The 15872-nt window shown below is 33.9% G+C and overlaps 1 protein-coding gene across 1 annotated transcript; it reads left to right on the forward strand.

The window, feature by feature from the left end:
* The first annotated feature begins 2109 nt into the window (after positions 1–2109).
* On the forward strand, positions 2110–9657 carry LOC111053337. The gene is made up of 4 exons (XM_022340201.2): positions 2110–2757; positions 6279–6471; positions 7132–7309; positions 8004–9657. The coding sequence occupies exons 1-4, from the start codon at positions 2459–2461 to the stop codon at positions 9227–9229; spliced, it is 1896 nt and encodes a 631-aa protein (XP_022195893.1). The 5' UTR covers positions 2110–2458; the 3' UTR covers positions 9230–9657.
* Positions 9658–15872: the final 6215 nt, after the last annotated feature.

The following is a 15872-nucleotide window of genomic DNA, read 5'->3' on the forward strand; positions in this document are numbered from 1 at the left end:
GTAATTCATAGCTCATTATATATTAAAATTATATTGGTTTATAAAATAATAGTCATGTACATATTATGCAAGTTTTCAAAACTCTGTTTCTGTTTCAAACAAGACTGATGACTGTTGATGAATTTATTTTAGGTTAACTATAGAACCCTTCATTTGTTTTGCGATAAATTTGTTTCATCCCACATGAACACAGTCTCGCTAATAACGATCAATATTTTGAGTTCGATATATTTCTAATTCCACATACTTCCAATTCCACCAGCTGACAAGATATTTTGAGTTCTGCCGGCCTACACGATATTTGCAGTTCCGCCTGTCAACATATTCGGAGTTCCATATATTTCCAATTCCGGCTAGCTGCAAGATATTTTGAGTTCCAGATATTCCCAATTCATGCGACCCTTTGTGTATGAATATACAATGGGGCGTTACTGTTCTATAGGTCTAAGTTTATGATGAGATGAGGAGGTCAAGGAGGATCCTCCTTGGGCTTGGATCAGTGAACTCTATACTAACTGGAACGGGCTGTCCAATGCTAAGCTACAGCCAAAAGTGTGCAAGGTGGAGTGAGTGAGACAGGCCTACCGTGTAGGATTCCCTTCTCTCTCTTACTCATACATTTAAGCAGGTTGTTGCAGCTCTTGAGTACGATTTTCCATTTTTAAAGTTTAAAAACGGATTTGAATGAGTATTAGGGCTATCAGTATTAGATCACAACCTTTTTTCTTAAATATTGTGATGTATTTGTCATAAAATGCGTAGAATTGAATAAAAATACGACCGAGAAATGGTGATGTATTGTGTTGCATTTGGATGCAAGAATAGGCATGTTAAAGGAAATGAAATACCATTTCTCAGGTAAGTCAAACATTTTCAGTCTATTAATTAATTTGAAGAAACCTTTTTGTTCTACATACATTTCCAATACTTTTTTCTATATTGATCAGTTTATTTGACCAAAAATAAAACAACATATTTGGTTATATATTCCTAGTATACGGTGATAGTTTCTATGCTAATTGAAAATTTAGGCCTACTTTAAAGCATCTAAAATAAAAAAAAAAACATAGTTGAAGAACAAATTAATCCTTATTCAAAAAAGAATAAATAGAAATGATTAATAATTCTGTGTTATCATCAAGAGATGACATAATTTATTTCAGGTACCTACTTTTATTTTGAAAAATATGATATTGCTATCAGCTGAATTGTGATTAATGTTTGAAACCTTTCCGTTTCAAATAGATAATCATTCAATTCACAATATTATAATAATTATTTAGCATATTTTACTGTTTGCTTATCATATGGTCATAATTATAACACAATTAATATAAATGTTTCTTCATAGATTTTTTGCATCATTTCTGAAACTCCCACACTTACATGATTTGAAATGTTATCAGAATACCTAGTATATTGCTATCATTACATATTTAATGATCCTGTGTTATTCAATCATCATGAGTCCACATAATTCATTTTATTTATCTACTTTTATTGTAAAAAATATGAGATTGTTATCAGCTAAATTGTAATTAATTTTTGAAACCTTTTAATTTCAAATTGTTCATTTTACTCTGGTAGTTATGTAGCATATTTTACTGTTTGCTTATCTTAGTCATATAGCCTAATATAATAAAATGTTTCATCGTTATTTGTAGTACAAACAAAATTCGGGATTGCAATAATAAGGACTAAGAGCCTGTTTTTTCATTCCCAATCATTTCATGACAGTTTATATTTGTCCTTGTTAAATAAATGAGAATCAATAAATGATACACTTCTCTGAAATCTGGCCCAAAGTTATTCCCTTGCTTGTGAAAAGTTGACAATACTAAAACTACTGCAGTCACAAATGAAAAAAATCTTTTCTTTATTCATATTCAACCTATTTCATTATTTTTGCTCTCAAAAAGTTAACAATGAACTGCTCAATAAAGGAAAAATAACGATTCCATGGAATAAGACATACAATATAGAAATAAAATAGAAATTGAAACTGTGCAATGCATTTTCCCATAAGAGCCAATGTGTTACAAAATGACGAATCCCACAGCAATGCGGGTTGCCTATCTTTACCAGCTGCCTCACTTTCTTTGTGTTGCTAGTCCATTCCAGTTAGTATAGAGTTCAGTGGCTTGGATGAGGTGCATAACCTAAAAGTTAAGATTTAGATTCCAAAAAATATTTTTTTTTTGTTTTTCAAGTTATAACTTTAAAAGTTTAGATTTAGATTCCAAATGATTATTCTGTTTTTTAAGTGAATTAGGTACTTTATTATTCTTTGTAGGTCACAATTGATTAAAAAAATATTACACTCATCAACTTGTTTATCTGTTGTTTCTGTTTTGTTCAATCGAATGAAATAATTGATAAAAACTATAAATCCTTTCAGAGCAGTAATAACCTAAATCTGCAGTTTAAAACCTCAAATTTGTAAATTATTTTAATTAAAATGTTACACTCAAGCAGACTATTAGTGCTTTGGCGTAGTAGGCAAATCTGTATTAATAGATTTTCTACAGGAAGGAACAGTTATGCTCGTTTTCGTAAGAGAGATACAAATTCTTTTGAAAGATCAGAAGAACCGAAAAATAGTAGAAGTAGAATAAACACAAGCGAACCAGGAATTGGAGCTCGTTTAAAAATTATCAAGGGAGATCAGCCAAATATTGAAGAATTAGAGGAAGATGATATTGAAGGTATGGAACAGGATTTTATGAATTCCAGAGGCATGTTCAAAGATCATGAAAGGTAAGTGTTCCTTTTTTTTATCAAAATTGTTCATATATTTTTCTTATGAAATCATCAATTTACTAGCCTGCTGACTCGCTTCGCTCGCCTTATCTGTCTAGCCAGTGGGCTCCGCCTCCTGTACCCCCGGTTGGATCATCCTGATGTAGAATCAGCAGGGTCGCTTCGCTCGCCTGAATTTTTCATTTGAACATTCTTTCTTCCGTCAAAAATACAAAAAAGACTTTCACGCTCGATTCAATCCAGTTTTCTTTGAATTATTTAGTGCAGGGCTGCAAAAATCTTTAATTTTATCAGAATTGATGAATATTCATTTATTTCTAAATAAGAGACTTGGTTAGGATCTTCTTCTTCTTTGGCTGTGCCTTATCCTGCATTTAAATGGGGTCGGCATTCCTTTCTCTTAGTCTGCCTCTCCACAAAGCCCTATCCAATGCAACCACTCTCCCGCAAGTCAGCCGCTATTCTATCTCCCCACCTCATCCTAGGTCCACCTCGTCCTCTCACACCATCCAAAACCAAATCCTGCACTCTTCGTCCAGCATAATCCTCCTCCCGTCACTGTAGCCTACATGCCCAAACCACCTCATCCTTGTCTCCTGCATTTTTTTTACCAGTGGTCCAACTTTTACAGTGCCTCTGATCAATCCATCTCTTATTTTATCTCTTCTTGTAACCCCACACATCCATCTTAACATTCTCATCTCAGTCACTTCCATCTTTCGTTCCTGTTTATTTGAAATGGGCCATGTTTCTGTTCCATACAGCATAGCTGGCCTCACAACTGATCTATACCCTTTTCCCTTCATTTGACAAATTCACACTCTGGTTAGGATATTATGAGAATTATTGTATTTTAGTCTAATAGTTCTTTGAAATTTGAAACAGGAATGGAGAACTCACCAAACATCCATATCTAATCCTATCAAGTGTGAATTTGCTTGAGAAATGAAGAAAATGCATTGAAAACTCAATGAAAAACTTGAGAAAAGAAACTCTCTAAAGAACGCTGGGGAACACTTGCAAAAAGCTGTGTAAAAGTGTCTATATTGGGGGCTTATCTTTGGTGTAATTTTGAAGTCCTCTGAAGACAAAATTTTCAGACCCTATCTGAACTTTTGTACCAATTCGAAACATTTTCAATCAATTGATTCTTGAAAAATGTGAGGAAACACAAGGTAACGCAAGGAAAACACAGTAAAACCGCCATCTTTAACGTATCTTTGACGTTATTCTGAAGTCCTCTAAAAACAAAATTTCTAGACCCTTGCTGAGCTTCTCTACCAGATCTGAACATGTTCTGTCAATTAGTTCTTGAGGAAGCGTAGAAAACGCTCAAAAACCGCTGAACTTGGGTGTTGTTCAAGAACCTCAGAATACAAAATGTTTATACCTCAGCTGAGCCTGTGTACCAAATTTGAACATTTTCTCAGAATTAGTTCTTGCAAAATGTGAGAAAACGCAGATTTTGGGCATATCTCTGTGGTAGAAACTTTCTTGTTCCAAAAGTTAAGTAGGTGATGAAAGCGAGGTAGTTTCTCAGAAATGTTTGAAATCCGTTTTTCTATAATATTGTTAAAAGTAGTTGGAAGATCGTATTTTGAAGTTTTAAAGCCAGGAGAGCGGCTGCATGGTATTGTTTACTAAATTGTTTCCTGAAGACTGACAATTTACAAGATATTTTATATTCACAATATAATTATATTGAATTCTACAACTGCAAGCAGCTAAATGTCATGAGAAAGGCTGCAATGCAACACTACATGGATAATTAATTATTCAATGCAGGTTTGTCATTTCCACTCTTCATAAAATCATATTATGGCTTGCAGTCGCTGAATTTTTCAAGTGCTGTCTCATTTTTTTGTTACTCCAAGCTATTGATAGCATATTACTAGTTGTTCTGTGAACAGTAGGGCTCGCGCTCAGTAACTTACATTGACCTGTTGTTTTGTTTTCTCAAAAATTAATAAATAATTCATCAATTTAAAATTTCTTGAAAAAATCCCAAATAAACATAGCTTTCTGTCCTATCGTGACGTGTCGTCCCAGAGTGTGAGCGCTGTTATCAGGTCTGGCTGCAACTGTCTACAACGTTGATGGAAAGATACATTTTCAAGATGTTCGATGTTTTTGAACGGGTAGTATTATAGTCCACTAGACAGATGATTTATAATGAATAATTCTATAGTCTGATTTCTACCCTAATATTGGCGTATGAAGGAGGCTCCTTTTTCCTTCTATATTATCCTTGAAATACCAAATTTCCAAAAACCTTGTATATACGTCGACACGCAATTTAAAAAGGAACATACCTGTCAAATTTCATGAAAATCCATTACCGCGTTTCGCCGTAAATGTGCAACATTTAAACATTAAGAGAAATGCCAAACCGTTGACTTGTATCTTAGACCTCACTTCCCTCGGTCAATCATGGTGACACTCCATTCAGCCGCTATCCTTGACTTTGAAACTCCTGAGAGGCCAAAATACAATCTTCCGACTAATTCGAAATCCTCTATAATTCGTAGTGGAAGCTCAGTCCCACTTTTAACTATTGGAAAAATAACTTCAATTATTTCTGAGAAACTTTCTCGCTTTTACAATTCACTTATCTTTTGAAACAAAAAATCTAGTATGTTGAAAATGTCATGTTTTCTACTCGAAATGTTCGACATTGACAATCATAGTCATCAATTAAAAAATAGCTATAGATCGGATGAAAATGAACTGGGCATGAATAGAAAGCAGATAGGCCTATTCTTCCCATTATTCTGTATTAGAATTCTTAATTATTACGGGCATGATATACTACATTTAATTCTGTGCTAAAATTACAAATCTGATATAGTCGCAACTTTACACAAATTAGCAACGCTCTTATTTCTTCAGATGGAGAGCCAATCATGGAACTATTCTATACCGACTATAAACATCGGCATTATCTCTGCACTATTAATCCTTCTACATCTCTTAATATATTCAGTCTCTTCAGCTTTATCGTTTTCCACTTGAAATGTCAATCTTCACAATGTATTCATCGATTTAAAATCTTTATGTATTAACTATCTACATCTATTCAATCCATCCATCTACTCAGCTTTGCAATCCATTTAATCTCTTTTTTATGGAGATCTGATCTACTCATCTTTGAGACCTCAACATTCATCGAATTCAACCTCTTTTCCAACTCATTTTTCAGAGAATTCAAGCAAGAATATTCAAATAAGACTAGAAATAATAAAGAGAAAATACTCAACCCTTTCATAATTTTATTTAATCTGTTATTTTTATTCAATCTCCTGATTGATATTCTACCAAATTTCTTCAACTTATTTTAACTTTCTATTTTATTTCCAGAGAAATACGTTCTAGAAATTTTAAAATCGGGCCAAAAGTAACGGAGAGAATGTACTTCACGCACTCGATTTCATATCTCTTTATTTTTATTCTAATCAATTTCTTCATCTATTCGATCTTCTCAATCATAATATGCAGTACATTTTTGACTTCAATTTCAGAGAAATGCAAGCAAGAAACTTCAGAGTAGGACTGAAAATAACGGAGAGAAAGCACTTTAAGCAGCCAGTGGAACCAAATCTATTATCTTGGTCTGAAAAGGAGCAGATTAGGAACCTCCATTCTGAAGATCGACTGATTTGGACTACTGAAAAATTGGCAGACGGTTTTCCAGCTACTGAGGATATTATACAGGTAATTTGTTAATTTTTTCTATTAAATAAACAATCTATAATTTGACATCAGCTTGAAAAGAAAGCTCCTAGCTGAGGCTTAGGGTAACATGTGTCAAGAAAATATAGTGAATCATTTTACAAAATTTAAATATTGGTTTTATCTTTCTTCAGAACTAAGTTGCTGAAAAAATGAATTTTATCTCACAGACGAGCAAAGCTAATCAAACCTTCTACTTATTCTATTTTCTGATTTTCTTTTGTAGTTTTTCTTTTAATAGAGCTAAGATTTCATCATTGTTTCATACCATTATTATTGTAACAATGATTGAAATGTATTGCTAAAATTGTTGTTATCAAGAAGTAACATTCAAGCTAAGTTGAAAGAAAGTTGAATTCAATAACAATCGAAGGCAGATTCTTTCAATGGCTCCTGTTGCGTTGGCTCTGAGAACATTATTTTACGGCTGTTAAATTTGATTAGATCTCCCTGAAGCTGGTCAATCTTGTTCCAGCCAACAGCTGTTCCGATTAAGGTTAAACTTGAACTGTGGGTCCGTCTCACGTTATCAATATCCATCTCAAGTTATTGATACGTGACATTAATGTTAATATTGATAGACCCTTATTAGTATGCCTGTGTACTAAATTTTTTTTATAAATTTCAAATTTTAATTTTCAGAAAGTTTTGCATTCGTCTTGGAAGCCGTCCGATGTTGCGAAAGTTCGTAAACATGACGAAAAAGTGGCCGAAAATTGGAAAAAATTCTATGCTGGTGAGCTGACCATCCACAATCAAAATCTGAGAAAGCATTTGGTGAAATTCAACCGACGGAATTTTCTGCCCAATAAGACTACCGGTGAGACTTGAATTCATTCTTTTTCATTTGAAGTAACTCTAATATTGTATTTCTCGACCTATTTTCTACCTTTTGAAAGAACCTTAGGTATTTAAAATTCAATGGTGTGGGTGCCACTTCACTTCTACAGATAGTTTCAAAGGGAAACCCTGAAAGTTTGAACTCTAATATTTTATCAAGGGTTACGCCACTTGGAACTTCTTGTCTTGTGTTTTGGGTAATAATTTGATAATAATGAACCTTCAGTTTTAGATGGATCCCGAACCATCGATTAGTGATTTAGAGCTCATGAATCCGGAATTTCAAACTCCAAAGAGAGTTTTGGGGCTGAAGAGCCAATATTGATATCCTGTAGTAATGCAGTAATTATTATTCCAGTTCTTGGAGCAAGTTCTGTAAGGAAAACTGGCTTGAAGCAGACATCCAATGGGAAAACTAATAGTACGGTGCTTATCTGTGCCACGCTCTGTGCTATAACATGGCTATACCTGCTATAATGAATAAAATTCCTTTCAAAATGTTAGAATTGATTGAATAAAAAGCATGAATTTTACATAAAGTATGCTGAAAGTGAATCTCACTATAGATAACTAGCACTCCCAATTAGAAAAAATATTACATATATATTTTATTTCCAACTAGATTTACAGTTCATAATATGTAATTAATTCAGTTTTTGCTTCTTTTATAACAGATTATTCATCCTATGCAGTAAGATCTCTACCCGAGCCGAAAACGTCAGAATTCTCCAACATCATAGAAAGTTACAAACGCTTGAAACTCATATCAGAAGGTGATCATTCTCCACAAGTTCAAAGTATCGAAAACCCAGTAACAAGAGATAAAGTAGTGGAGAAAGTAAAATCAAACGAGAACACGTACTTGGAAAGAAAAATTCGAGGCGGACTCTACACCCTTGATTTGCTAAAGAAGGACGTGGCAAAGAGTATGCCGTTAAACAAGGAAGGAAGCGAAACCGATAGAAGGCTGATAAAGAGTTATGTGAAAGAAGAGAATAAGAGACAATCGTTTGATGAAATGACGGAAGTGTATAAGAATCATGCATTGAATACGGATAAGAGGAGAATACCTTCTAATAAGGAGGAAGTGATGGATAGAAGCAGAATAAAAGGGGTAGGAAAAAAAGAAGAAGGTTTAAAGGAGAATTGGAGAAAAATTGGAGAGGACGAAGAGAAAGCTAACAGGTGTGAGAGGAGACAGAAATTTGAGGAAAGTGAAAATTTTGGTAGCAGGAATCTAATAGAGTTAAGAGGTATGGAAGATAGTTTCCGTGTTGGAGAAGGTGATGAGAAAATTATTAAATTCAAACTAAATGATTCTAATTTTGAAAATAGGAGTAAAAAACCTCGAAGATCAGCTGATTCGGGAGTTGAAAATCGAAGGGAGAGTGGTTTTAATAACGAAGCAGCTGATGTGGAAAATGAAACTCGAATTTGGAGTGGAAAAACCTATAGATCAGCTGATTTGGGGGTCGTACATCAAAATACGAGTACTTTGAATAACGAATCAGCTGCGCTGGAAAATGAATCTCAAATTTGGAGCGGGAAAACTCATGGATCAGCATATTCAGGGGTTGTATATCGAAATGAGGGTGAAAAAAGTAGGTCGACGGGTAAAACAGGTGATCTAGAAGTTGTAAATATTGGTGATAATGAAGGCCAGGTTAGGTCGAACGTTTATGAAAGTCAATTCGATGGAAACTCGAAAAGTCTGCCAGCTAAGTACAGTAAGGAAGGTAATATTATTTGGGAAATGGAAAAGAAACATGCAGTAGATGATATAGCTTATAGAATACGTATACCTAAAGATAAGATCAAGAAAGGTTATTTGTATAAGGTCAACGATTGCTTTTACACTCATGAAGGTGAATTTCTGTATAGAGTACCGGGTATGACGTGATCAAGTGTCAATGTAGTAAAGTAATCTTGTTTTTGTAAATAAGTCGTTCATTTATCATCAGGGTGTCCACGCGGCGGGAAAACCGGAAAATCCGGGAATTGTACGTGAATTTCATTTGTGCGGGAAATGTACGGGAATTGTACGGGAATTTTTGTCGAGATACGGGAATTTTTTTATTCTTCCGTCAACTAGCTAATTGTATGCTAATTAAGGACAGAGTTGAAATTTAGCCAGTGGATGAGTGGTGTATTAGTGATGAATAATGCAGGTTGGTGTATTAATGTGGCGTTTTCAATTAAGCAACATATTGGATAAACTGTTTTCATCTGCTTACAGTAATGTTTTTGTTTTTAATTATGTAACCGCAATGCGAAAACGCATTCTTTGATGTGTTTATATTTGCATCAATAAATTGTAAATCTCTATGATATTATTATTCAATTATAATTTTTTCCGCCCCTTCCTCATTCAAGTCATTAAGACAAGTCACCGATAGACTGACTGACGCACTGTACAGTCGGCCGTAAACGCTGTGGAGTGTCGTGCAGAGTACAGTTCAGTACTGTTCTGAATGTTGCAAATCGATGGAAATAACCCTCCCTTATTCCTTGATCAAAACTTTATTATTGATTAGCAGGTAACACGTGCTCTGCAACGGTCTATTTTAAAAATTTACAAACTGAAAACTTGACGTAATGAAAATTTGAAGAATTTAAAACAGGCCTATAACCATCCTCGGTTAATTAAGAATCTATAAGCAAAATTTCAAGTTGATCAGTTCAGTAGTTCAGACATGATGAAGCGTCAAACATAATTTCCTATCCCGTACTAATATAAGCCAGTTCTTTACTATATTATAGTATAGATTGGTGAGCCTAAAAAGGTCCTATTTGCATTAAACATTATTTATCGATTCCTATAAATGTATTATTCATGACAATTAATTGTTCAAAATATAGATTATGAGAAGAGGCAGTAGAGAACAGTATTAATGTTCAAATGTACTGTTTATGAGAACAGTATAATGTTATGAGAAGAGAACAGTATTAATGTTCGCGAAAGTATTCACCTGTTTTCCACTTGTGATGGATAGCCAAAATTGGACAGCAAGCTGCACGGCGAATTTAAATCGAGGGCTTTGATTGGCTGAAAAGTTCGGCGAACGGCGTGGAGAACGGTTAAAAGAGCGGCTAGAGGGAGTACGAATGGTTCGGAGAACTGCGCGGCAGTTCAACAGCTGAGTGTTGCTAATGTTCGCTGCACGGCGGATGGTACGATTCGCTATGCTGTTCGAGGTTTGGTTCGGCATGTGTAAAAATACCTTTATATCCATTTGAGGTATAGTTCCGTATCTGGTGTAGGTATTATCGATGTTGAAATCATTGATAGTAAATCAAATCACACATATGTTTTTCAGAACCTAAAATGTTCTGTTTAATATTAGTCCAGTCAATATAGACATGAAAAAGGGGGTGTGCTTTCAATATAATATAGTATCTCTTATTCTACTTTCCTTGCCCTATTACCATAGGTAAGGAAAGTATTGCTTTCCGAAAAAAATTAAGATACCCCAATTTCTAAATTTCTATACGTTTCAAGGTCCCCTGAGTCCAAAAAATTGGTTTTGGGTATTGGTCTGTATGTGTGTGTGTGTGTGTGTACACGATATCTCATCTCCCAATCAACGAAATGACTTGAAAATTGGAACTTGGGGTCCTAACAATATAAGGATCCGACACGAACAATTTCGATCAAAAGCAATTCAAGATGGCGGTTAAAATGGCAAAAATTTTGTCAAAAACCGGGTTTTTCGCGATTAATATCTTTCTAAGAGTGGAAAATCCAGATGTTGTAATATTCTCAGAACACGGCCTCAAGGAAGCGGAACTTTCTCAATTGAGTTTTGAAGGCTATAAAATAAGTGCTAGTTATTGTAGAAGTCTGCATAGGAGTGGAGGCGTTTGTATACTGCTAAAGAATAACATTAGAGCTCAGAAACTGTCATTTTTGAGCCATTTTTCAACTGAAATGAATTTTGAAATTACATCTGTAGTTATAGGAAAGGGTAAAGAGAAGACTGCTATTGTTGGAGTATATAGATCGCCAAACGGAGATTGGAATGAATTTTATGACAAGATGGATACAGCTCTCCAATACCTAACACAGAAGTATAATAGAATTGTAATAGCAGGAGATTTTAATGTTGATCTTCATGTAAAGAACCCAATGAGCGATGCTTTTAGAGACCTCTTTGCCGAAAATGACCTCACAATAAAAGTTTGTGAATTTACTAGGATCACTAGAGACACTCGGACAATTATCGACAACATCATAACAAATATAGTAGATAGCACTGTTGTAGTAAAGAACTCTGAATTATCAGACCATACATTTCAATCTTTAAGGGTGCAGAGTGATGAGTATGGATCTGCAGAGAAAAGTCGAGTGGTCTCAAAAAGCTCGAGAGATGTAAGTGATGGAAACCTTAATTGTCTAAATGTGCATCTTTCTAGGGAAGAATGGGATGATGTTTATAGTGGAATTAATCTAAATGAAAATTTTTCAGCATTCACACAAACTTTGAATTATCATTACAACGTTTGCTGTCCTATTAAAAAAATCCTAGTTAGTGGAGGGAACATTGAAAATAAATGGATCACCGATGATCTCTTGAAGTTGCGGGATGATTTAAAAGCTGCATACAAACGCATGATGGAAAGTAGAGACTATGCAAAGGAGCAACACTATATGAATTTGAAGAGGTTCTATATAAATGAGGTTAAAATAGCTAAGGGTAAATCTATTGCAGATTCATTACGAGAGTCCAAAAATTTAAATCGTTCAGTATGGAGGATAATAAATGAGGAGCGTGGTGCATTAACAAAAAATGAGAACATTTACATAGGAAAAGTAGTGACGGATGAGGGAATTGTACTAATAACAGGAGGTTCTGAGGTCTCAAACTATTTAAATAAGTTTTTTCAGGAGGCTGGCACAAAGATTAATAACTCTGTACCTTTGAACAGTGTAAATTCCTCTGCATCTCATCCAGGTGACCAAGCAAACCCAATTAAAAGGTTTATAGCTGCTCCTTTCTTAGAAGAAGAGGTGGATAGGATTGTGATTGGATTGAAGGGAAAAATGTCTACCGGTCTGGATGGAATGTCGACAATGGTAATCAAGTATTGTAAGGAGAACTTATTAACTCCACTCACTTATATCTAGTTAATGAGTCACTAAAGAATGGTGTGTTCCCCAATAAATTGAAGGAGGCAAAAATAGTACCTATCCACAAGGGTGGTGACAAAAATGAGGCAAACAATTTTAGACCGATCACTTTAGGAAATTCTGTTGGCAAGGTGTTTGAAAAATGCATCTTAATTCGTCTTGTTGAGCATCTTATGCAGAATGGAATATTGGCGCAGGAGCAGCATGGTTTTCAGAAGGATAAATCCACGAAGACGGCAATTGCATCTATGTTTGAGGACATAATTGACATGATGGACATGGGGAAAAATACTGTTGGAGTTTTCCTGGATTTAAGCAAAGCTTTTGACTGTGTGGACCATGAAATCTTGATGAAGAAGTTGGAGAAATTGGGTGTGAGAGGTATTGAGCTAGAGTGGTTCAGGTCCTATCTCCTGAATAGGTCTCAAGTTGTTGAGATTTCAAGGGTGGAAGATGGGCAGTTGATAAAACATTTATCGAATAGTCTATCAGTAAATGCAGGTGTCCCACAAGGAAGTATCCTTGGACCATTGTTGTTTCTTTTGTATGTGAATGACATACCACAGGTTATATCACAGGGTAGAGTTCTATTATATGCTGACGACACCTCCTACATTTGTGGATCACAAGATGTGAACGTTTTACAATTTCTGGGTCACGTTTGACCCAACCATACTTTCAATAGTTATTCTTACAGATAATTACACAAAGACCAACTAAATTCAATCACCGTAATTACCATAATATATTACTTACTTATATATCACATAATGATATAATTACCTCATAATCACCATATATTGGGATTTTGTTGCATTGGTTCCATCAAATGATGTAATTTTATACCAATTAAATTTGATTGGCTTTTGTGTAATTAGCTTTTTGTGTAGGCCTAATTATTATTATTATTGATAATATTATTACTTCTTTCATGAAGGTGAATGATTTTTGGGCCCTAATACAATTCTACAGAAAAATAAGTTCAGAAACAAAAATAATCGTTGGCTGGGTCACATTTGACCCAGCCATACCATTAAAGGGGATTCAATCTGTGAATCTATAAATTCAATTATCTATAAAAAATGTGTAAAAGATTTTTATAAAAAATAATGAAACACAAAAAGAGAACATCAGGGATATTATATTTAATAAAAAACTGGGATTTACACAAGTAGAGAGAACATTTTCATACAAAATGTAAGATTTTTTTGAAAATTTTCAGTACATAACTTTTACCTATGTCAGTTTTTTTGTGAACTGATAAAAACTATGTTATTACAGGTTTTTTCTGGAGATGGACTCATACTTTATGACATAAAAGCACAGAAGAGACTTTTGTTTAACAGGATGTATTTTTTTTATTTTTTCAAAAATAGTATTGCACATTCTTGACATGCTTCAGATTTTTTCAACATAAATATTTTCTAAACTGTAATTTCATATTGTAAATGGTCTTGGAACAACAAGTAGACTATGTTATTATTTGATTTTAAATATAAAGACTTAATTATATATCTAAGAGTATTTTTTTATTTTTTTTAATTTGGGGTCATTTTTGACCCAACCATACCTCGAGTGTGACCCCAAAGACACCATACCAGTTGAGGGTTAAGAGTCTCTGGGAAGATATTAAAAACAAACAAACAAACAAATTTTCTCGAAAACGGCTCCAACGATTTTGATCAAATTTATACCTAAATAGTCATTGATGAGCTCTATCAACTGCCACAAGTCCCATATCTGTAAAAATTTCAGGAGCTCCGCCCCATCTATGCAAAGTTTGATTTTAGATTCTCAATTATCAGGCTTCAGATATAATTCAAACAAAAAATTTCGAGTGGAATAGATTGAGCATGAGAATCTCTACAATTAATGTTCAGTAACATTTTCACCTAAAATTGAATATAAGCTCAAAATTCGAGAAAATGTGATTATTCAATTGCAAACTGTTGGCAACTGTTGATTCTATTAAATCATTCACTATGAATAGATAGAAGACCTCGTGTGTCTCCAGCGTTATTGGCCTGTCACCAGCTGGCTCAGATCTGTGAATAGTAGACTCGAGATGCGCGTGAACACTAGCTTCAGGTGATCAATTTTCATAACGGCAAGGAAAGTTGTGTGAGTGTGCCACACCAGATTTTTCCAATATATTGTTTGGATACATAAGAGAAGTCCAAAACAAATTTTTGCATGCAAAATTACCTTGTGCTAGATACAGAATGGTCCAAACATCTCGTATTTTCGGTTCATTTTCTAGTTTTCAGCTTATTTCCGCAAAATCCAGTCATCGGACAGTTATAATTATTTGCTCTCGGATTATAAAATGAAATCACTTGGAGCTCTCTATATCGAATGTGTTCTGAGTTACAAAAACGAGTGAAATTTTAACAAAATAATCAATTTTAATGAATTTTAGTTTTCAATCAACAATAATTATCTTGATTCCACAATTAAAATGTATAATTCAAAATCCCTTTGGGCATAATTTTGTGCGCTCTCTGGTCTCAGGTTGAAGAGCACAAGATTACGCCCAGAGGGATTTTGAATTATACATTTAAATTGTGGCAATTGGAAGATTTTGGAAATTTTGCATGAAAAATTGGTTCTAGACTTCTCTAATGTATCCAAACAATACATTGCAGAATCAGAACTACAATATATATTTCAAACACCAATGTATAATTATGTCGGTAGTGACTGGACTATAATAATTGTTTTAAAGGGTAGGTTAGGGAGTTTCGTTTTTCCTTCTAAATTGCCTTTTTTATATTCGAAATAGTTATAATCGTATAATGGTGCTACATTTTGATGAGAAACAAACTTGTGCACTTTTGAAGTTGTTATTTAAGAATATTATATTTTTCCAAATTGACCCCCCTTCTGAGTAACCCTATAAGCCCCCCCCACCTATAGGTTTACATATTAATCATGTGTTTTAACCAGCGAGGAAAAACGTGAAATATACGGGAATTTTCTGAGCCTGATTCAGTGGACACCCTGATCATGTCAATTATTACAATTGAGATTATTTGTAAATAACAATCTGAACAATGCTAATTTCTTTGTCAATAAGTAGAATTTCATTATAATTATTATCATGTTGAGTTTAATTTGTGAATAAATTTGTTGTAAACCAACTATTTATTTTTTTAATTTTAGTCTACAAACTTATTCATCATTTAAAATAAGCTGAGACTCTAGATTTTAGCCTACTAATAAACATTTATAATTTTACAATCACTTATTTATTGAAAAATAATTGAGAAACTAGTTTCAGTTGCTACACCGTTATTTATCTCTAGTAAACTTGGAAATCTAGTACCGTAAGGATTAAACTAAATTTTAGTTTAGGTAAACTCCAAAATCTAGTTAACTCAATATTACTATATATTGATGATGATCACTTTTTTCT

The sequence above is a fragment of the Nilaparvata lugens genome, chromosome 2 (genome assembly GCF_014356525.2).
Source record: "Nilaparvata lugens isolate BPH chromosome 2, ASM1435652v1, whole genome shotgun sequence".
NCBI lineage: Eukaryota > Metazoa > Arthropoda > Insecta > Hemiptera > Delphacidae > Nilaparvata > Nilaparvata lugens.